This window comes from Oncorhynchus masou, chromosome 6 (genome assembly GCF_036934945.1).
Source record: "Oncorhynchus masou masou isolate Uvic2021 chromosome 6, UVic_Omas_1.1, whole genome shotgun sequence".
Lineage (NCBI taxonomy): Eukaryota > Metazoa > Chordata > Actinopteri > Salmoniformes > Salmonidae > Oncorhynchus > Oncorhynchus masou.
In genome coordinates this window covers 51999687-52024111 of record NC_088217.1, presented here as the reverse complement: position 1 = coordinate 52024111, position 24425 = coordinate 51999687, and the positions used below count along the sequence as shown (strand labels likewise).

The window sequence follows — 24425 nt, the reverse complement described above, 5'->3', positions numbered from 1 at the left end:
AACCATGTGGAATTGGAAATGACTTGCAGTGCAACAGGGAAGATGTGCATCCCATTCAAAGGAATGTAGTGCATATACAGCGCATTCAGAAAGTGTTCAGACCCCTTGACTTTTTCCACATTTTGTTATGTTACAGCCATATTCTAAAATGTATTAAATTGCCCCCCCCCCCCCCTTATCAAGCTACACACAATACGCCATAATGACAAAGCAAAAACTGGTGAAAATATTTTGCACCAAAAAATACATACAATACAAAATGAAATATATTGACATAAATATTCGAACCCTGTACTCTGTACCGGAGTGCCAAGTCTAGGTCCAAAAAGCTCCTTAACAGCTTCTACCCCCAAGCTATAAGACTGCTGAACAATTAATCAAATGGCCACCCGTACTATTTACATCGACGACCCCCCCTTTGTTTCTCCACTGCTGCTACTCACTGTTTATTATCTATGCATAGTCACTTTACCCCAACCTAAATGTACAAACTACCTCAACTAACTTGTACCCCCGAACCGGTACGTCCTGTATATAGCCTTGTTATTGTTATGTCATTTCATGGTGTTACGTTTTAATTCTACTTTCTTACTTTTTAATTACTTTAGTTTATTTAGTAAATATGTTCCTAACTCCATTTATTGAACTGCATTGTTGGTTAAAGGCTTGTAAGTAAGCATTTCACAATAAGGTCTACACCTGCTGTATTCGGCACGTGACAAATAACATTTGATTTGGGGAGTTTCTCCCATTCTTCTCTGCAGATCCTCAACCTCTGTCAGGATGAATGGGGAGCGTCGCTGCACAGCTAATTTCAGGTCTCTCCAGAGATGTTCGATCGGGTTCAAGTCTGGGCCCTGGCTGGGCAACTCAAGGACATTCAGAGACTTGTCCCGAAGCCACTACTGCCTGGTCTTGGGTGTGCTTAGGGCTGTTGTCTTGTTGGAAGGTGAACCTTTGCCCTAGTCTGAGGTCCTTAGCGCTCTGGAGCAGATTTTCATCAAGGATCTCGCTGAACTTAGCTCTGTTCACCGCTCTCTCTCGATCCTGACCAGTCTCTCAGCCACTGCCACTGAAAAACATCTCCCCAGAAGAGCTCTAGAGCTCTGTCAGAGTGACCATCGGGTTCTTGGTCACCTCCCTGACCAACGCCATTCTCCCCCTGATTGCTGTTTGGCTGGGCGGCCAGCTCTAGGAAGAGTCTTGGTGGTTCCAAACTTCTTCCATTTAAGAATGTAGGCCACTGTGTTCTTGGGGGACCTTCAATGCTGCATAAATGTTTTGGTACCCCTTCCCCAGATCTGTGCATCGACACAATCCTGTCTCTGAGCTCTACGGACAATTCCTTCAACCTCATGGCTTAATTTTTGCTCTGACATGCACAGTCAACAGTGGGACTTTACATGGACAGGTGTCTGCCTTTCCAAATCATGTCCAATCAATAGAATTTACCACAGGTGGACTCCAATCAAGTTGTAGAAACATCAAGGATGATCAATGGAAACATTGAGGTAAATTGAGTCTCAAAGGGTCTGAATACTTATGTCCGTAAGGTATCTGTTCTGTAATAAATTTGCACCCATTTAAAAAAAAAAAAAAAGGTTTTCACTTTGCCATTATGGGGTTGTGTGTAGATTGATGAGGATTTATTTATTTAATCCATTTTAGAATGCTGTAACGTAACAAAATGTGGTAAAAAGGAATGGGAAGGAATGGGTGTGAGGGGGATGGTCAGACGGCTATAAACCTTTTACCAGAGACACTGTATTGAGATCGGCCTATAAGGCACGGCCTTAAGCTCAGAGTACCCCCTGGTGGTCAACCATGGTAAGTAACAAAGCCATTTACCGTTTGTTTAAGGCACAGGGTTGAACAGGCAGTCAGGAGAGCAATTAAAGTGACATTAAGCTACAGTACATGATCAGAAGTATGTGGACACCTGCTCGATGAACATCTCATTCAAAAATCAAAAGGTATTAATTTTTGGAAGTGGGTCACGCCTTTGCTATAACAGCCTCTACCCCTCTGGGTAGCCTTTCCACTAGCTGTTGGAACATTGCGGCAGGGACTTCTACTTCCAAGCTTCCATTCAGCCACAAGAGCATTAGTAAGGCCGGGCACTGACGTTGGGCGATAAGGCCTGGCTCGCAGCATGCGTTCCAATTAATCCCAAAGGTGTTTGATGGGGTTGACATCAAGGCTCCATTCATGTCAGAAAAATTCATCCACACCGATCGACAAACCATTTCCGTATGGACCTCACTTTGTGCACAGGGGCATTGTCATGCTGAAACAGGAAAGGGCCTTCCCCAGACTGCTGTTACAAACTTGTAAACACAGAATCGTGCAGAATGTCATTGTACGCAAGATTTCCCTTCACTGGAACTTAGGGGCCTAGCCCGAACCATGAAAAACAGCCCCAGACCATTACCCCTTCTTCACCAAACATTACACTATGCATTTGGAGAGGTAGCATTCTACTGGAATCTGCCAAACTCAGATTCGTCCATCGGACAGATAGTGAATCATCACTCGAGAGAACACGTTTTCCCTGCTCCAGAGTCCAATAACGGCGAGGTTTACACCACTCCAGCCAACGCTTGGTATTGCGCATGGTGATCTTGGATTTCCATGACCGAGCAGCCGCACAGAAGCCTATTTCATGAAGCACCTGATGAACAGTTCTTGTGCTGACGTTGCTTCCATGGGCAGTTTGGAACTCGGTAGTGAGTGCTGCAACCGGAGGACAGACAACTTGTACACACTACGCACTTCAGCGGTCCCATTCTGTGAGCTTGTGGCCTACCACATCATGGATGAGTTGTTGCTGCTCCTAGACATTTAACTTCACAATAATAGCACTTACAGTTCACCGGTGCAGCTCTAGCAGGGCAGGAATTTGACAAACTGGCTTGTTGGAAAGTATGCATTCTATGACTGTGCCACGTTGAAAGTCACTGATCAAATTTGGCTCATTTGAAGGGCTCTTGCTCAGTTGTGCACCAGAGCTTCTCACACTTTCTATTCTGGTTAGAGACAGTTTGTGCTGTTCTGTGGAGGGAGTAGTACACAGCGCTGTACGAGATCTTCAGTTTCTTGGCAATTCCTCACATGGAACAGCCTTCATTTCTCAGAACAAGAATAGGCCGATGCGTTTCAGAAGGTCTTTGTTTCTGGCCATTTTGAGCCTATTTGAACCCACAAATGCTGATGCTCCAGATACTCATCTAGTCTGAAGACCAGTTTTATTGCTTCTTTAAATCAGAACAGTTTTCAGCTGTGCCAACATAACTGCAAAAGGGTTTTCTAATAATCATTTATTTAGCTAATCCAAGTTTAGCATTTTAAAAGGCTAACATAACTTGCCATTGGAACACAGGAGTGATGGTTGCTGATAATTGGCCTCTGTATGCCTACGTAGATATTACATTAAAAAAAGCCATTTCCAGCTACAATAGTCCTTTACAACACTAACAATGTCTACACTGTATTTCTGATCAATTTTACATAATTTAAATGGACCAAAAATGTGATTTTCTTTCAAAAACAAGGACCTTTCTAAGTAACCCCAAACTTTAGAACGGTAGTGTATAGCTTTGTATTAAATTGCCATCGTGCAACGGTTTCCTCCTACTTGGTGGTGGAACGACATTCCACTGGGTACCCATCCAATTTTAGCTCGGATTATCATAGGGTTGGTTGTACATGATACTGTACGATTATGAAGTCAGACGAGTTAAATCCACAAAATACAATGACCAAAATACTGAAAATGTACTAAAATTTAATCCATAAAAGCTGGAACATCATTTGACAGAAAAACACAAGAAGCATTATTAGAGTTGGTTTAGTATATATTTCAGCTTCAAGAGACAGAAATCAATCCTTATTTCCCCGCATATTTCTTCTATAAAATACCCATTTTTCTGAAGCATTATTATGCAAAAAAAATGGCATTTGAATATATTATGGGAACTATGATATCCCAGTGACTAAGTATAAAATTAAGTCACATCAGAGATATTTGCAGAAGAGAAAGTCCATGGATATAGGGGAAACCAAAATACATATGCGGACCTTGATCTACCACCATTGACATGACTGGCATGGAGAAATAGGTGTATGGCTATAAAAAAAAGTTCTTACTTCCATTTGATTTCACACTTGAAAACATTTACACTTAATAACAGATGTGGTCATGCTGTCTGAAGATATTTATAATCATACAACTGAAGTCAACTTCCATGTCTCCAAATACACTATATTGCAAAGATGTAAAATACTGAAGTGAAGTTATCTTTCTTAGTAGGTAATGGCTTTTACACTCTCAAAAGGAGGAGTGGGCTTTCGGTCGACCGGACCATGGACACGTTCCCATTTCAGAGACTTTCAGAGTTCATGGTGGTTCAGGATGCGGGGAATGAAGATTGTCCTTCAGGGTTCACCGATGTCGGATCAGAGCGGAGTCTGAGTGAGATAGAAACAAGACGTCTCTCTCATTGTGTCCTGCTTTGATACTAGCGAATCAGCGGTCAGCTGTTTGTGTCCTCACCGTTTATGGCTGGTGGGGAGGGGCGGGGGAATGCTGGCACGGTCCAATCTGGGCAACAGTTCTTCATTACAGCATTCTATAGGTGGAGAGAGGGGAGAGGAAGGGGGGCAAAGATTAACGGAAGGTATAAAACGTGATTTCGTTCAAAGGATTGTCCTATAATATATCAATGAGCAAGTGCTGCCCTCTGTTGGCCAGTTGGAGTGCATTTTTCTGCCCTCCATCAGTGGGTATATTTGTATTTATTATGGATCCCCATTTGCTGCAGCTACTCTTCCTGGGGTCCAGCAGAATTAAGGCAGTTTATACAATGTTAAAAACATTACAATACATTCACTACACACTGTGTGCCCTCAGGCCCCTACTCCACCAAAAATCTACAGTAGTAAATCAAAGTGCATGTATAGTGGGAATGTTATTGTGTGTGTGTGTATGCAAACGTGTGTTACTTCACAGTCCCCGCTGTTCCATAAGGTGTTTATTATCTGTTTTTTCCCCCTCAAATCTAATTTTACTGTTTGCGTCAGTTACTTGATGTGGAATAGAGTTCCATGTAATCATGGCTCTATGTAGAAGTGTACCTCCCATAGTCTGTTCTGGACTTGGGGACTGATGAGACCCCTTGTGGCATGTCTTGCATTCAACATGTCAATATTGCTCATAAATAAAATGAGTGATGAAGTCACTCTCCTCCACTTTGAGCTAGGAGAGATTGACATGCATATTATTAATATTAGCCCTCTGTGTACATCCAAGGCCCAGCCGTGCTGCCCTGTTGTAGCACCTGACCACACAACTGAACAGCAGTCAAGGTGCAACAAAACCAGGGCCTGTAGGACCTGCCTTGTTGACAGTGTTAAGGCAGAGCATCGCTGTATTATGGACAGACCTCTCCCCATCTTAGCTACTACTGCATCAATATGTTTTGACCATGACAGTTTACAATCCAGGGTTACGCCAAGCAGTTAGTAACTGGAATAAGTCATTTCATAAACGCGTCAAGTTCAGCATCTGGTTGCTCCACATTACACACCAGCAAATATTCTTTACATCATCGACATATGAATCACTACAAAACTTATTGTATGACCTCCTACACACTATATTAGGCCCAGCCTTTGGAACTTTGGTTTTCCAAGATATGGCTACTATATTATGATCACTACACATCCTATGGATTTGGATACTGCTTTTAAGCACATTTCTGCAGCATTTGTAAAGATGTGATCGATACATGTTGATGATTTAATTCCTGTGTAGGCAAGGCAAGCTTGGGAAAGAAGCTTGGCCATGTAATACAGTGAGTAGAGGGGCATGGGGACAACTGCCCTAACCATTCAGAATTGAAGGGACGACAGGTATAGGAAATATGGCAGAAGGGCTATGTGGAGTCAGGAGAAGACCTCGCCATATAGAGCACCACAGTAGGAGTCATAATACCCAATAAATGTAGAGGTCAAACAGGGAAATGGTTCCAATAATTTTCCCACCATTCATTTTTCCCATAGGGGATTTTAGAAAGCGTTAAAATAAGGGCTGTGTTCCATGTAGGCTTACCCTGGCGCAATGTTTTGACAGCAGTGTAAATCCCTCTAGGACAATGTAACTTATCAATATATTCCACTGTATTCACCCACCAATAAATGAAATGCTAATTAGCTGCTAATGCAGCTATCATAAACAACTACAAATACCACGATCAGGACGAGACTGCAGAGTAGAGGCAAAGGTAAGAATCTCTGGAATAAATATCTAAATGTTAGCTAAATGTAGTAATTATTAACTTGTCAAAACTTTAAAATTGACAATTGTGAGCCATCTTGTGCCAGATTTAAATTGACAATAACTGTGAGCAAAGGTGTCAGCGACAGATGACGGAGGAGATGTAGGGATTTGTAGTCTTGCATGATGCCTACTTTTATGTTAATAGAATTTTCTAATCTGAGAGTAAATAGAGACGAATATATTGATAATAAAGTCACCTTGTCCTAGAGAGATTTACATGGTTATCATCAAAACATCACGCCAGTGTTAGGGCTGTGTTTTGTGTAGGCTAACTTGAAGGGTTTCTAAAAATCCACTATGGGAAAAAATAAGGGTGGAAAAACGATTGGAACCATTTCCCTGTTTGACCCCTAGGTTATGACACCTCCGCCTGACCCCACCCCTGCCGTTCCCCCGTCCATCCTAGTCTGGCTGCTCCACTAGTCTAAAACGGTGGGTCTGTAATCCCGTTAGTGACAGCCCAGTGCTCTTGGTGGCGTAGCCGACCAGAGACAGACTGCCTGGGGGCTGCTGGACTTAGGCCCCTCACTGTAGGACTCTATTGTGCAACAGATTAACTACCCTATAAACCTGGTGAACAATGACAGTCTGGTGTAACTGTCCACATACACATGACTATCAGCTAGGGATGTAACGATTCACTGATATGCATGGGTCCCCGATTCAAATGCGTAAGTAGTGAGTGCTTCAGTCCGCAGACCTCAAACCGATCCAAAAGTATGCATGGGTCAGAAATTTCACCAGTTCACTAATATTTCTCATATTATATTCTTTATACCTTCCGAAAATACCGGATGCATCCACTCCTTTAGTGTCAAACTGTTCATAATCATTGATCTACATGCTGAACAATCCCAGGCAATATTAGTAGCCCGGAAAAACTGTGCACCGTGACCAGCTTCATGCACTGATCAACACAAGATAGGCAGCCTGTTCCTGATCTTGCACATCTGCACGGGACGTTCAGCATTCGAATGCGAAAATGGCTTGAGCGAATTTAGGTTGTCACTCAGGCTTTATTAGTTATGTAATTTTCTGTTAAACTGTTTTACCAGAATTAAAGTAAGAAATCTGGGACAACGCATCTTGCTATACCTGCTGAACGGGGCTTTACAATAGATTTTTGTTCAGGTTCGACATCAGAAATAGTTTTTGTAGTTTTGTTTTAAACAATCAGTGTTTATTTTCTGTCATATAAAAATTACCACAAACCCACTCTGGAAATAGTCCAAACCCATTCGATTTTGAGATGAGGGGGAAAACCAAAGCTACGCTCATATATACACTACATGATCAAAAGTATGTGGACATCTAAATCTCATTCCAAAATCATGGGCATTAATATGGATTTGGTCCCCCCTTTGCTGCTATAACAGCCTCCACTCTTCTGGGAAGCCTTTCCACTAGATGTTGGAACATTGCTGCGGGGACTTGCTTCCATTCATCCACAAAAGCATTAGTGAGGTCAGGCACTAATGTTGGGCAATTAGGCCTGGCTCGCAGTCAGCGTTCCAATTCATCCCAAAGGTGTTTGATGGCGTTGATGTCAGGGCTCTGTGCAGGCCAGTCATGTTCTCCCACATTGATCTCGACAAACCATTTCTCTATGGATCTCGCTTTGTGCACAGGGGCATTGTCATGCTGAAACAGGAAAAGGCCTAACCCCAAACTGTTGCTACTAAGTCAGATGCACAGCATCAAGAATTTAACTAATGGAACCAAGGGGCCTAGCCCAAACCATGAAACAGCCCCAAACCCTTATTCCTCCTCCACCAAATTTTACAGCGGGCACTACGCAGCCGGGCAGGTAGCATTCTGCTGGCATCCACCAAAACCAGATTCGTCCGTCAGACGGGGAAGCGTGATGCACCTGAACACATTTCCACTGGTCCTGAATTCGATGGGGGGGGGGGGGGGGCTTTACACCACTCCAGCCGACGTTTGGCATTGCGTATGGTGATCTTAGGCTTGTGTGCGGCAGTTCTGCCGAGGACAGATGATTTTTACGTTCTTCAGCACATGACGGTCCCGTTCTGTGAGCTTGTGTAGCCTACCAATTTCTCAGTTGAACTATTCTACTGCCAATGTTTGTCTATGAAGATCGCATGGCTGTGTGCCCGATTTTATACACAGGTGTAGTTGAAATCGCAGAATCCACTCATTTGAAGGGGTGTCTGTATACTTTTGGCCACGTAGTAATATATATTGTAAACGACAGGTTAATAAGTGGCCGATTTCAGAACCAAAGTGGCAGACAAAACTTTCTACATTGCCTGCCACCCCCCCGATGGTGGTGGTGGGGTGGTAGATGCATCCCTTATTGCTCAGCTCAGGTGCCTACATTTGGCTCAGAGAGTCCCAGCTCATGAGCGCCATCAGCAAAAGATTTTAACTTAAAATGGAAAGTAGTGTTTATGCAACAAATGTTAGTTCATTAAATCAGATTGCATCGATTCATTGCCTAATCAAAACAAAATCACACAGAACCGTTTCAAACTTAAAAAGGAATCATTTCTGTATTGTGTCGCCTTAAAAAGGGAAATATGCACATCCCCACTACCAGCAGATGGCACAGTCTACTGTCCAGGGAGCAGTCTATCCTAAGTTAATGACAGTGAGCAGTCAACATTCCATGAATGCTCTCAGGCCCTATCGATTCCATCAAATGTCGAGAAAAATCAGACAGAATAGTAGTGGTGGCCATTTTAAAAAAAACAACCAATAAAGCATGTATTAATAACTATAAATTAAACAAATCCCAAATTGCAGGGGCATATTGTGAGTTGAGAAGAATGTTGTGCTCCTCGTGGTTCCAGTAATAAGGGTTAAGGTGTACCAGTCAGGTAATTAGAGTCTACCCGTGTCGTTAGTCACCTACTCACCTGGCTCAGAGCTGCTGCAGGGCGGGGTGGAGGGGAAGGGACCTTTAGAGCAAGACACAGTTTGATTTCTTTTTCGCTTTCTTCTTTTCCACAGGCGTTTTCCTATTTATCTGTCTGACCAAGTCATAGAAGATCTGCAAACACAAAACCATTGCTAAGTGCATTGACACATTAAAAAAAAGGCATAGTTAACCATATAAATCCAAACTGTTAAGTGTCATAATTCATATCACTAGTCAGCAGTTTGATTGTCAGTACTCACGTCGAGGACGTTGATCTTTGACTTTGCGGAGGACTCTAAAAAGGCACAGTGGTTCCACTGTCTGGCCAGGTTCTGACCCTGCTCCTTGCCCACCACCCGCTCATCCTCCAGGTCACACTTATTCCCCACCAGGATCATCGGCACCTGGGAGAGAAGAGAACAGGACGTGGATGAGGGATAACATCAAATGTTCAAGCATTTCACCGGGACCAAACAAAAAAAAATATGGTTGAAAAATCTATAGTTACACAATTCAATATTATAAAATCGATACTTTGACTCCAAGTATCGATTTGAACCGGACACGGATGTGCTGTTCTGCCCCTGGACAAGGCAGTTAACCCACTGTTCCTAGGCCATCATTGTAAATAAGAATTTGTTCTTAACTGACTTGCCTAGTTAAATAAAGGTTAAATTAAAAAATTTAAGTGGGGGCGATAGTCAGCACCAAAACTCCAGTATTTCTCATCCCTTTGCTTTATTAAAATAGTGAGCCAAGCACTATTTCCATGACGGAACAAAACAAATGTTCTCATGCTCCATCTTGTCTCTCTGACGGACATATAGTGAACAATATGTTTGGAACATCAAATCGCAATACATATAGAAGTCAGAGGTTTACACACACACACACACACACGTTAGTCATTAAAACTAGTTTGTGTGTAAACCTAAGTCTTTCAACCACTCCACAAATTTCTTGTTAACAAACTATAGTTTTGGCAAGTCGGTTAGGACATCTACTTTGTGCATGACACAAGTCAATTTTTCCAACAGTTGTTTACAGACAGATTATTTCACTGTATCACAATTCCGGTGGGTCAGAAGTTTACATACACTAAGTTGACTGTGCCTTTAAACAGCTTGGACAATTCCAGAAAAAAAGCTTTAGAAGCTTCTGATAGGCTAATTGACATCATTTGGGTCAATTGGAGGTGTACCTGTGGATGCATTTCAAGGCCTACCTTCAAACTCAGTACCTCTTTGCTCGACATCATGGTAAAATCTAAAGACATCAGCAAAGACCTCAGAAACATTTTTTTGAAGACCTCCACAAGTCTGGTTCATCCTTGGGAGCAATTTCCAAATGCCTGAAGGTACCACGTTCATCTGTACAAACAATAGTACGCAAGTATAAACACCATGGGACCATGCAGCCGTCATACCGCTCAGGAAGGAGACGCCTTCTGTCTCCGAGAGATGAACGTACCCTGGTGCGAAATGTGCAAATCAATCCAAAGCACCTGCAAAGGACCTTGTGAAGGTGCTGGAGGAAACAGGTACAAAAGTATCTATATTCACAGTAAAACCTAAGTCCTATATCGACATAACCTGAAAGGCCGCTCAGCAAGGAAGAAGCCACTGCTCCAAAACCGCCATAAAAAAGCCAGACTACGGTTTGCAACTGCACATGGGGACAAAGATCATACTTTTTGGAGAAATCTCCTCTGGTCTGATGAAACAAAAATAGAACTGTTTGGCCATAATGACCATCGTTATGTTTGGAGGAAAAAGGGGGAGGCTTGCAAGCCGAAGAACACCATCCCAACGGTGAATCACGGGTGTTGCAGCATCATGTTGTGGGGGTGCTTTGCTGCAGGAGGGACTGCTGCACTTCACAAAATAGATGCCTTCATGAGGATGGAAAATTATGTGGATATATTGAAGCAACATCTCAAGTCATCAGTCAGGAAGTTAAAGCTTGGTTGCAAATGAGTCTTCCAAATGGACAATGACCCCAAGCATACTTCCAAAGTTGTGGCAAAATGGCTTAAGGACAACAAAGTCAATATATTGGAGTGGCCATCAAAGCCCTAACTTCGATCCTATAGAACATGTGTGGGCAGAACTGAAAAATCGTGTGCGAGCAAGGAGGCCTTCAAACCTGACTCAGTTACACCAGCTCTGTCAGGAGGAATGGGCCAAAATTCACCCAACTTATTGTGGGAAGCTTGTGGAAGGGTACCTGAAACGTTTGACCCAAGTTAAACAATTTAAAGGCAATGCTACTAAATACTAATTGAGTGTATGTAAACGTAAATGAAAGAAATAAAAGCTGAAATAATTATCTACTATTATTCTGACATTTTACATTATTAAACTTAAGTGTTGATCCTGACTGACCTAAGACAGGGAATTTTTACTAGGATTAAATGTCAGGAATTGTGAAAAACTGAGTTTATATGTATTTGGCTAAGGTGTATGTAAACTTCCGACTTAACTAGAAGTATGGTAATAATATCGTATTGTGAGCTACCTGGCAATTCCCATCCCTAATCAATACAAGGTGTATGTGTGTGGGTCTGTCACACCCATCCTGATAGTGTGTTCTGGCTGTTTAGGGAGTTAGTAGAAACAATGGCAGCCCCGCCCACACAGGATAGAAATCGGCTTCCTGCCTGCTTCCCTCTGTTTGCATTGCATTCCATGCTCCAGCTGCTCCATGGAATGAAACCATGGCAGACTGCGTGTGTGTCCGGGGAGCAGTACATAATATCAAGGTGAGATCAGAGAGAGAATAAAGGATGCTGGGTTGAGTTCCCTAATCTCTCCCCACTTTGATGCCTTACTGAAAAGTCTATAAACAGCAGCTCTGTGTAAAAGTTGCCCAAAAACACAGATCTGGGATCAACCTCTCCTCCGTAGAGCCCAACTTTAACCATTAGGGGGGGGCAGATGATGCGGGAACGTAAAACTGACCTCAGAACAGTGTCTGGGGGCAACTTCCCCCTTTTTGGGGCAAGTGCCCTCTCTCACAGGGCTGTAAGGGCAGACGACAGGAAGCAGTTTGGCCTAGCTCCATGGCGGTAGCTCCGTGAAGTGTCAAATCCAAACAAACCCTTAGACGGGGCCGTTGAACGACGGTTGCCCTAAAGTCAGAGTAGAACCGGAGGTATGCATTTCCAGGCTTGCTAACACCAGATAGGGAAGAAAGTAGCTGTAGAACATCCCCAGTCAGCAACATGGAGGAAGGCAGGGAGGGAAGTTAAGCCTGTGTCCATGAGCCCACACCGAGACGTACACATGGCGAAATCACAAGTCAGGCATTAACCTACTACTCCAGCTGAACAGACGAGGACTTAGACAGCAGGAGTCACAAGACCTCTTGTGTAAGCTAGTCGTGTGATGGAAGGGGGGGAAAAAATGTTACATGAGAAAAGCCGATACTAGTCCCATCACTTCATTCACCACCTTATGGGTCTCCTTGTTACCATTCAAGGAAATGGGCTTTGGTGTCCAGGTTTGCTCTGGTAAAATTGTCTACGGAGTTAAACACTTGCATTTGCACAATCTGAAATGTTACATTGTAGCTTGAAAGGAATCCTACCAAAAACCCTCAAAGTGTATTATATAGTGGGACTAATATTCTGAGCACCTATTCAGAGCCTTGCCGTGTGGGTTCTGTTTTGTAGCCTGTTTGTTCCGTATGGACATAGTGTCTTTAAAATCGAGACTGGCTAGACCATGAGCCCTCCATGCCGTCTCCACATTCTCCAACACTGTAGTGGTAAATGGTGTGTGGCATTCCCATCAAGCACTTGGAATGGAAATGGCTGAGCAGCACTGGCCTGCCCAAATTCAACCAAGAATCCATCCCTTCATTGGGGGGGGGGGACACAAAGCATTTCCGTTGGTCATGCATTCCTACAAGGGGCAATGAAAGAAACAGGGCGAAAAGCTTAAATCGTCAGTAGAATGATAGCTACCACAGAGAGCTGCAGTACGGTAGTTGACAGATATGCACAAGTGTTGAGTCTTGGGAGTATTTCGAGAGAAAACACTGAGCAAAGGGATGGAACAGGCCTTCTTCCCTGTTGACAGCCAGTGATCCTACAATCGATCCCCAACCTCCATCATGCAATGGCTTTCTAATCTGAACTGCCTAAAAAAAAAAAATGTGTTTCTGATGACTAGGGACTTTCGGTGGAAATCATCCCCGTCGGAAATCACCCACCTCGGGCCAGACCACACGGACCACAAGCCAGCTGTAACCGACAAGTGATAAACGAGTAACCGACAAGTGATGATAAAAAAAAAAAAATGAGCCAGTCATAACAAAGTACAGGGGATTTATTGCCACCAGGAGACATTAGCCCTGCCCACACAGAAAGGGAGAGAGAGTACAGGAAAGAGAAAGCTTGAGAGGAAAGGGGTTATACAGATCACCAAAAAAGGGCATCATCCTGCTGAGTGAGTATCTGTTGAGGCCAGGGGACTATGAAGTGTCACTCCGATACTCCAAACACAAGGAGGGAGTGCCAAGAAATGGGGCCGTGGTTAATGTGGAGGGGTTGTAATAATATTTCCTTCTCTCATTCTTGCTGCATGAGCTCAGTTGTCATCACACCAAAGACTAGCTCATGATCATGGGTAAACGTTATATAGTGCTGTGGCAAATAATGGTTGGTTTTAACTAGGGCCAGGAGTTTTCCCTGATCATGTGGTCTAGTTATAATCCAAGGTAGCTACTCACATCTTCGGTGTCCTTCACTCTCAGGATCTGTTCCCTCAGGTCCTGCAGGTCGTTGAACGTGGACTGTGCTGTGATGGAGTACACCAGGGCAAAGCCCTGACCGTTCTTCATGTACAGATCTCTCATTGCAGTGAACTGCTCCTGTAAGACAGGCAGGGGAAAGAAGTATCATGAGTTCTGATGTCATAGTTAATAAGACCTCTATTCCCCTGATCAATTTCATGATTCTCCCCCCTGAAAGAGTTCTACTTAATACATGCATTATGTTGCTGCTAGACATCACAGCTCAATTGACTTGTCAGTGGAGGCCCAAGGCGCTTCAATATTAGCCTTGGAAGCCCAGCAAATAATTTAAAGAGATTCTGGTACTTTTAAATACTTTTTAGCCAGTAGTTCTGAAAGTAGCACTCATGAGCCAAAAGTGTCCCTGAAATTGTCGTACATCGTCACATAGGTGCAGATATTTGCACAACGTCATTGCTTTCACTCCCTCTCTCTGCGGTGCCCATTGAGCCGTTGGAGTCCGCCCTGCAACCTTATTGGATAATGCTGGGCAGGCCTCTTGCTAGCTGTCACTCAAATCCGAGGGGCTAAAGCTCATTGACTGCTCATAGATTATGAATGTATGAACTACACATTGACACATCTAGCCTCAAGCGGAGGGGTTTAAAAAATATTTTCTTAGTCACCAAAGTACCGGAGCATGTCTTTAAAGAAATATACACTCAGGGTTTAGCCTGGAGTTGTGGAGCTGAGCAACATTAACTTACTGTGCCGGCTGTGTCGAGGATTTCAAGCATGCATTGCTGTCCATCTACCTCCACTTGCTGCAGTGGAGAAAAAAAAACAAGAGGGTGAGAAAGAAAGAGCACAACCGGTTGTTGACCCACAGACCAGCTGAAAGCAATGAGCTTATTCCCTGGCAATTCCTCCCTTACGGGACACATACCTTTCTGTAGGAGTCTTCTATTGTTGGGTCATATTTTTCCACAAAGATTCCCTGTACAAACTGGACTGTCTGTAAGAGAGAACATGGGCCACAAAAACAAGTCAGATCAACAACTCACAACACAGGAATATTCAAGGATGGTGCTGTGGATATTGAGGCCTGGTTTTGCATAACCCTGGCTTGTGCTAGTTGGTACATAAGACAGACATCTGGACTAAGCCGAGATGGTCACGTGCGGCTCAGCTGGTAGAGCATGGCGCTTGCGACGCCATGGTTGCCGGTTCAATTCCCACCGGGGGACAGCACGAAAAATTATGAAAATTTATGCAAGCACTACTGTCAGCCACTCTGGATAAGAGCATCTGCTAAATTACAAAAATGTAGATGGCCCACCTCCAGTCAAATACTCACCAGAGCGGATTTGCCCACGCCTCCCGAGCCTAGCACCACTAGCTTGTATTCACGCATGGCAGGATCTTATCACGGGACAGCCCAACAGTCTGCACAGGCAGGAGAAAGAGAAAATTGTAAAAACAGAAATATCAGTTCTCTCCCAATAAGATCGTAGTATGGTCGGGACAAGTCGCGGCATAACAATGGCAACACCCATAAGCGGAGCTCCAGTGGAACAGGTCAGGAGGAGTTTATGACCCCATCCTCTAGCTAACACAAACCAGCTGTGGGTGTGAAGGGAGAAGTTTGGGTTTGGCCGCCTGCTCCTAGGACAACCATCTGGCCGACATGCATGCAGCACACCATGTCAGACTCAGTCTATGAATACAGAAACTGAAATCCATTGGCATGCAGCACATGGGCTTGCCCAATGGGTCAACCCGTAGGCCCATCTTTCTGCTGCGGTATACAAAAAAGGGCTCAAGACAGACCATTTAGTCGCATTTAGCGACTGACATGGCTGCGCGAGTGAAATGTTTAATTGGTTGGGTCGGTACGAGTTGCACATTCTACATGGTCAGCTAACTCAGTCACTTTAAAAAAACAAATGTTCTTTTTAGGCCAATCCATTATTTGGTCAAACCGTAAAGTACATTATCCTCATCAAAGTGTCTGCCCGCCCCCGTTTCGCTGGGGCCTGCTGCTTTGTTGAGTGAGCCGCTCTCCTTTGCCGGGAGAGAAAAAAAACACAGCTAACACATTGTCACAGTTGAAGAAAGGAGGTTCTCAGCTTTCGGTAAGAATAGTTTAGATTTTTTTTTCAACTCTCAATTTTGTGCTCAATAGCAAACATTTTACAACCAAGATATTTGATATGGCTTTGAGATACGTAGTGCGCAAAATAATTAGGCACATTACATAGGCCTCATTGGGTGGTAGGCTACAACGGCAACCTTTTTTGGGACATTACATTTATCAGAACATTCTGGAACCCTATTAAACAGTAAAATATATCAGTATAACAGTTGAATGACAGCATGAAAATAAAATAATAAAGCTACCATGTCATCGGCTGGTGCCAACAACTGAAAAACTTTGTGGCACCACTGTCACCGGGGGAAAATGTTAGTCTGGGGCCCTCCCATCTGTTGTTAACGCAAGACAATTAAGAAACAACCACAATGCCGTCCATTTGGGATTTGTAGGGTCCTTCCATTGACAACATGCCCTCTAGGGCTAAATACCCAAGAACACCTCCTACAGAGACCGTCAGCTCCTGACTAAAGTCACAAGAGACAGACAGCCTCATGGGATATGAGACCAATGAATAATTTATGGTGAAGAGACTAATCCTCATCATACAGGAGTTATTTATTTATTTTTAGGAGCAAGGGAAAGTACCCCTTCGCACTTTGAGAAGAAAGTCTACCTGTCAGTGGAACTTTTGTTCCACAAATCATGAGCTGTGAAAACTGTAATCCATGACAAGTGAAAACTGCAAAGGTAGAGGAGGACAGTAAAGTCCAGAGACTTAGGTATTAATATTATAAGTGTTGATGCATGCTGGTGTGGATTTAATGTCACTGGTAGCGTAATACACTTCACTTCAAATGATGTATGAAAAACAACTTTAAAAAGTGTGATGTAAACTACAACTACTTTTGAATTGATGTGACTATCCTGAGAAAGCCTGCTCCAGTAACGATGCATTCTCTAACTGAGCCCCTTACAACTCAGAAACGTTCACAGTGCTCTCTACGGCAGTCCATTAACTGCGTTACGTGCATGGCACGCTTTCACGCACAAGGCCATGTAAGGAAATTATTTAACTGAACCTCAACAACCCCCCAGTCGTTCCTCAATATCTCTCCCCACAAAACAAATAGCCTAAGTATTTTCCCCCGTAGTAACTAACAAATAAGGAGAGTGAGCCACGCACCACAAACACACTGAAACCATGACATCAGCACCATATAACTCACTCTCTATGGACAGAGGTATGTTTCCATGTAAGGCTTAAACTGGGAGGAAGAGTTGCTGAGAAAGAGCGAGAGACTCCATAGTGTGCTCCCCTCTTAGTCGAGTCACAAATTAGACAAAATCTAAACACTATATGGATTAAGGATGGACACAACAGTTGACATTTTGTAAATATTCATACCTTAGTAGCAGATCAGTGCTCTGACATTTAGCAAGCTTCAGACTTCAGCAGGCTATTTGGAGTATTGTGAGGAGAATTTACTAATCCGTTGACAATGATAGTGAGCAGTCACTGCGCCTGGCCCTGACTCAGCACCACATTTGATAGGCAGGTTCCTATATCTCTCCAGACCAGTGTTGCCAGTGGAAACCACACTCCCATCATGCAAGGCCTCACTTTGCACTTGCATATTAATTATAGAAATTGTCATTATGCTGCCCTCATCCTCTGCTGGCAAAGCAGGCACTGAATACAGTTTGAGTCAACCACTTGTGGTTCAGGATTTAAGAGTGCGTGAAAAGGTGCTTAATGTACTCAAAGTAATACTTTTCAAATTGGTGAGATTATGTTTCAAGTCTTCCGTTATTACGCAAACAACTTCACCACAGAAATCCCCCAACTAAGATATCAGGAAATGACAGGGGGGAAAAACACAAAATCATAAGGTCAGAAGAACAGAATCTAAATGATCCTTTTATGAGCTACAGTTTATTTGCATAATTCCAAACGTGGCCTTCAATTTTCTTTTTTATTAAGAAGAGCCCCATTGAAATCCATAAATGGAAATCTGCCATCAGAACATAGAAACACATGTCCTCCATCTAGGCTACTAACTAATGTGGTGACTTTTCTGGCTCATAGCAGGCCTAGAGGTTTTAGGGTTGATGTTGAGGCTAAGGGCCACCTCCACTCTAAACTTTGGGCAAGTAAGTCATTGTATTTAACCAAGGCTGTAGCAACTGGTGGATGTAAACGTCATGACTTGACAGTTGAATCAGAGGCAGCCCAAGAGGGGGGGGAAAAAAACGAAGAACTGCTGATACGGATTTGAGAACACCACATGTGGCGTTAAATTAAAGGTGAGCTGTGACACCACACATCCGGTTTCTTGGGCTACCAGTAGTACTCATAATCACAAGCCCATTCGTTTCTCATTTTCTCGTTCCAATTTAGTCATGTGGATGGTCATTCATTCCAATGCTAAAAATTAGGTGTGGCGTTAATTAGGAAAGTTACGGCCTCAGCCCTTTCTTTTGCCTCATCAATTGGAGTAGGCCTATTCTCGAGCGTTGAGTCGACTCGTCAGCAAAACTAATCCGACAAAATCCCTAAAATCCACATCTCTCTTCGTTGACTTCCCTTCACACAGTAGTCATTCAAATTATGTTCACAACCACATTGTTTAGGACTGGAAACAAGCCAATTCAAATTTGTGTAGATGTAAATAAGAGAAAAAAAACAGAACTGAAATTGGGTTACGGTCTGAGAAGTCAGAACGGAAAGAAAGATCAAAATAGCTTTTCACTCTCTGTTCCTGTTCAGGACACAAACTGCAATGTTGACTTGGAAACTTCTGAGGAGAGGGAAGTAAGCCGGTTAAGTTAAAGCCTAGATCTTATCCTAATGTTTGCAGATTCAGGCCACAGGATGACAGTGATGCATGCTTTATCTCCCAGGGGCAAAAACCTTTTGGTGTATGGTGCATACCAGTATAGTACTGCATACCAGACCTAGTACTGTAAAAAAAAATAAAGCATTTAATGGTTCATGTTCAATTTATGTGAAATGTAAGAGAGGCTGGCTTAATTGAAGGGACTAGTCTGAAAGCTGTCAAACACATGGATGCCTAAATAGCGACTGAATGTTTGAAATTAGCAACTAATATTTACCACACATCCAGTCAGTGCTATAATGTTAATTCCTGCCAGTGCCACGCTCCTAACATTAGCTGTTTTACAGAAGGGAGTCGTGGCTTAGCTAACTACAATGACCAAAAACACAAGCATGTAAATTGTTGGTCTCATGTTCCAAGAGCTGAAATAAAAGATGCCAAAATGTTCCATATGCACAAAAAAAGTCTTAAATGTTATAAACAAATTTGTGCACAATCCTCTTAAGTGACCATTTCTCCTTTGCTAAGAGAATCCATTGACCTGATGTGTGGCATACCAAAATACTGATTAAATAGCATGAGAATTACACAGTTGCACCTTGTGCTGAGGGCAAATAAAGGCCACTAAATGTGCTGTTGTCAAACAATGCCACAGCTGTTACGATTGAATTGAATGTTAGTTTTAGAGAATTTGGCAGCAAGTCCAACCGGCCTCACAACCGCAAACCACATATGGCGTTGTGTAGGCTAGCGTTGTCAACGTTGTAACAGAGTGACTCATGGTGGAGGTGAGTTTATGGTATAAAATAATTAACATCCAATCACATTAACTGTTACTCTCTCTCTGGAATTACACTCAAGGTCCGTATGAAGTCAAACGTAGCTGCTGCTCATTCCGTTCACTCGAAAATTGTAAATAGATTTTTTTAAAGTAAGGCCTGCATCCATAGACACGCATACCAGCTCTACTGGTAGTACTGCTATGACCAGCAGTGCTACACCTGCACTGTTTCACGACGCATCAGTGACATGGCAGGATATGTTTTGAAACAATTATTGCTTCATATACAAGCCAGTGAATTCTATGCGTTAACAGCCGAATGAGTCAACAGACGTGGCGGGCCTGGCACAGCTCCTGTTATGTCTGTTAGTTTTATGGGGGGTCAATTAAGGAAGACACCCTCAACTGCAAACCACTGGAAACCAGGACAGGATATTTTTTAAGTACTGGACAGCTTTGTGATATCAAATGGACTTTGGTGATCAAGATGTGTTGGTATCTGTATTTATGGCGCAAAAGCCATGACAGGGAGACATATTGGAATGGTAACGCGCGTGCAAGCGGTTGCTCCTGACGCCACTTGGGTACACTAGTAGCGACCGTGTAACGCTCTTACAACATACAGAATTGCACTGGTTATCCATGGACAAAATATTGACACGTTTTTAAATTGAGAGACAAGCTTAAAGTTCTTTACCGACCATAATTTTTACTTGTCTGACCGCTGGCATGATGACGAGATTCTCATGACTGGCCTATTTGGGTGATGTTTTTTCCCCTCGCCTGAATGATCTGAATCTAGGATTACAGAGACTCTCTGCAATTACATTCAACGTGTGGGACAAAATTGAGGCTAAGTTGGAGCTCTTCTCTGTCTGCATTAACAAGGACAACACACAGGTCTTTCCATCATTGTATGATTTTGTGTGTGCAAATGAACTCAAGCTTACGGACAATGTCAAATGTGATATAGCGAAGCACCTGAGCAAGCTGGGTGCGCAATTACACAAGTACTTTCCCGGAACAACAACAAAAACAACTGGATTTGTTATCCCTTTAATGCCCTGCCTCCAGTCCACTTAACGATATCTGAACAAGAGAGCCTCATCGAAATTGAAACAAGCAGTTCTGTGAACATTTAATTTAATCAGACGCCACTACCAGATTTCTGGATTGGGCTGCGCTCAGAGTATCCTGCCTTGGCAAATTGCGTGGTTAAGACACGGATGCCATTTGCAACCACATACCAACGTGAGAGTGGATTCTCAGCCCTCACAAGCATGAAAATTAAATACAGGCACAGACTGTGTGGGAAATTATTTAAGACAGACTCTCTCCAATACAACATTGCAGAGTTATGCACATCCTTTCAAGCACACCCTTCTCATTAACCTGTGGAGTTTGTTATTCAAAAAATTGTGAATAATAAGGTTTTATATGTAAGATGACTAAATAAAGGGCGAAATGTATTATTATTTGTGCCCTGGTCCTATAAGAGCTCTATGTCAGTTCCCACGAGCCAGGTTGTGACAACAACTCACTCATTCTTATGTTTAATAAAAGTATTGTATCGTGTGTGTGGGGCAGGCTTACAATGATGGCAAAAAACAACATTTGAGAGTGTGCTGACCCTGGTGGTAGAGGGGGTAAGCAGCTGCAGGTTGAATGTTTGAAGGGGTACCGGACTATAAAAAGTTTAAGAACCACTGCACTAGGCATGTCAGAGGAAGGCCCAAAAAAATAGTTAAAGACTCCAGTCACCTAAGTCATAGCCTGTTCTCTCTGCTACCACATGGCAAGAAATACCAGAGTGCCAAGTCCAGGTCCAAAAGGCTCGTTAACAGCTTCTACCCCCAAGCCATAAGACTGCTGAACAATTAATCAAATGGCCACCTGAACTATTTACATTGACCCCCCCCCTGTTTTTACACTACTGCTACACGCTGCTTATTATCTATGCATTGTCACCTTACCCCTACATACATGTACAAATGACCTCAACTAACCCATACCCCCTGCACATTGAATCGGTACCCCCTGTATATTGCCTCGTTATTGTTATCAATTTCTCTTGTTACTTTTTACTTGTGTTTATTTAGTTCATATTTTCTTAACTATTTATTGAACTGCATTGTTGTTTAAGGGCTTGTAAGTAAGCACTTCACAGTAAGGTCTTACACCTGTTTCATTCCACGCACCTGACAAATAACATTTGATATCCAGCAATTTAGCACAGCCATTTGAAGAGGAGTGGGACAACATTCCACAGGCCACAATCAACAGCCTGATCAACTCTGTGAAGATGTGTCACGCCCCATGAGGCAAACAGTGGTCACACCAGATACTGACAGGTTCTGATCCACCCCCCTAGTTTTTAAAGTATCTGTGACCAACAGATGTTTATCTGTACTCCCAGTCATGTGAAATCGATAGATTAGGGCCTAATGAATCTATTTCAATTGACTGATTTCCTTCTGTGAACCGTAACTCAGTAAAATCTTTGAAATTGTAGCATGCTGCGGTCATATTTCATCAGAAGAACAGATATCCACCATGTCAACCTAAATATTATTGTGACTGTACTATGATTTGGTAGCCTGGTTTCCAAATGACATGAGTGGCATGTTAGCTAAAGATACTGGTAAATCCAGTCCCAGACTAATGATTTGGCGCACTACTGTTAACTAGCTAACGTTACCTCTTGCACCCTGTCCAGCTAGCTAACAAACCCTGAGCATACAAACACCGCTAGCTAAATCATCACCGCTAACAACCGACAGCTAGCTCAATTATCTTGCTAACTATCAGCTGACCCAGGTCAACTAGCTAACAACCGAGCTTGATTAGCTCAACTGAATAACGTTACAGCTAAATAGAGTAACGACTACAATTGTGTAGTAGCACATTCAAGTAGATTTAAAACTAATTAAAAATGCCAATGCCAGTTCACTAGCTAGCTTGTTAGGTACCACGCTAATAGTTAGCAAACTAGCACGCGACTGATTGGTCGACTTCACGAACTAACGTAGCTAGCTAACTGCATGCACTCCTGAGCCTCCGCGCACAATACAAAACATAAACCAGCATGCACATCTTTGGATAGTTATGTTAAAATACATTCTAAGTTTGTTATCTACCCTATCCAACAAAATGTAGACTGTTTTTCGCAACCCTTTAGCTAGCTAACGTTACCTGCCCTTCCGCCTGGCCTTGACTTAAAAATGGGAGTGCAGTTTTTAGTGAGTGCAAATTCCTAATCTCAGTCGCTAAATGCAACATATTCACCGTGCCACGCATTCCTCTCTAATTTATCTCAAATTGTTTGGCCAAACATGTTTCCGCAGGTGAATAGCAAAAATAAAGTTAACCTTTTTACACTCACCGTTTCTCGCTCACTCCACTCCGCCACGGTCTGTGTCCCCGGCCTCAGTGCGCAGTAGACGTCATTCCAAACTATTTCTCGGTTTTCTTAAAAGGACAATGTCAAATTTTGCACTGGTTCCTTTTGTGGTGGTAGAGGACAATACAACAACACAAATACATTGGGTAATTCACAGCTCATAATTGCAATGCTTTATAATAATCACTTATTTACGGATATATGTTCCACGCAGGATTTATTTTTAATCAACATCATGGCCCTATGACCCCTGACAAACCCAATCAGTTAACTCAGCCAAAGCATTTATGCAAATATGTCAATCGTATTTTCAAAATCAGGTAGCCTTGCCTAGAGGTTAGAGTGTTGGGTTGCTTTAGTTCGAATCCCGAGCAGACGAGGTGAAAAATCTGTCGATGTGCCCTCGAGCAACCCTTATTGCTCCAGGGTCGCCGTTGGTAATGGCAGACCCTGGCTGTGGTCCCACTCTCCAATATTATCTCAGGGAAAGTTGGGATATGCTAAATATATATTTCCAATTCACATGTATATTAATACACACTTGTGCATGTGTTGAAATGGGACTAATATAAGCACCCAGCAAATTATTATAAATGAGGATGTGGCATACAGGAGGTAAAGCATAGGTTTGCAGTGTTGTGTTTTGGCCCCTGTACTCCAGCACTTTGGATTTGAAATGATACAATGGCTATGAGGTTAAAGTGCAGACTGTCTGAGGGTATTTTCATCCATATCGGGTGTACATAGTCCGTGAGAAAGTTACAGACGCACAAATATCCCCAAGACATGCTAACCTCTCACCATTACAATAACAGGGGTGGTTAGCATTTTGGGGGGGATATGATACTTATGCCTCTGTAACTTTCTCACTCATTATTACTACAATTAATTCAGCCTTATCCGTAGTCATAGTAGTATAGTAACAAGTCTTCAAGTCCCAGACAACTTAGTTACTGCAGAAAGAGTTAGAGGAACAACAGCACATTGATGGATGGATGTTCAGATTGCCTAAAGAGAATGAAGATGGTGTGTGACAGCGGTGACTGGCAACTTTTTATCATGCTCCTCTACAAACAGATAATTTTTTTATCCAACTGCATTTCAAATTGCCTGTAGCTGAGGACAGGTGTGCGTTACAGGTAAATAAAGAAATAAAAATTCTCGCAAGTTATAGGGCAACTCCACCACTTTTCAACTTCATATGCATTATCTTCAGCACCAAACCAGTGTCTACATATGTGAAAACGGTGCATTTCTACAGAAATATAGTGTTAAAAGGTTCTACCCGACACTGTGATGTCACAGAGAAGCATTTTTTAGGATCTTATATTTTTAACGACAAATCACAGATATG

The 24425-nt window shown here is 42.8% G+C and overlaps 1 protein-coding gene across 2 annotated transcripts; it reads right to left on the bottom strand.

The window, feature by feature from the left end:
• Positions 1–3767: 3767 nt before the first annotated feature.
• Positions 3768–23159, bottom strand: LOC135542255 (ras-related protein Rap-1A-like). 2 transcript variants are annotated; one of them, XM_064969086.1, is made up of 8 exons: positions 23054–23159; positions 15316–15404; positions 14905–14973; positions 14726–14782; positions 13956–14096; positions 9482–9625; positions 9220–9353; positions 3768–4628 (listed from the first exon to the last, which is right to left on the bottom strand). In XM_064969086.1, the coding sequence occupies exons 2-7, from the start codon at positions 15370–15372 to the stop codon at positions 9264–9266; spliced, it is 558 nt and encodes a 185-aa protein (XP_064825158.1). In that variant the 5' UTR covers positions 15373–15404; positions 23054–23159; the 3' UTR covers positions 3768–4628; positions 9220–9263. The 2 variants fall into 2 exon arrangements, with proteins under 2 accessions (XP_064825158.1, XP_064825159.1); XM_064969087.1 differs by lacking the exon at positions 23054–23159 and adding an exon at positions 17459–17582.
• Positions 23160–24425: the final 1266 nt, after the last annotated feature.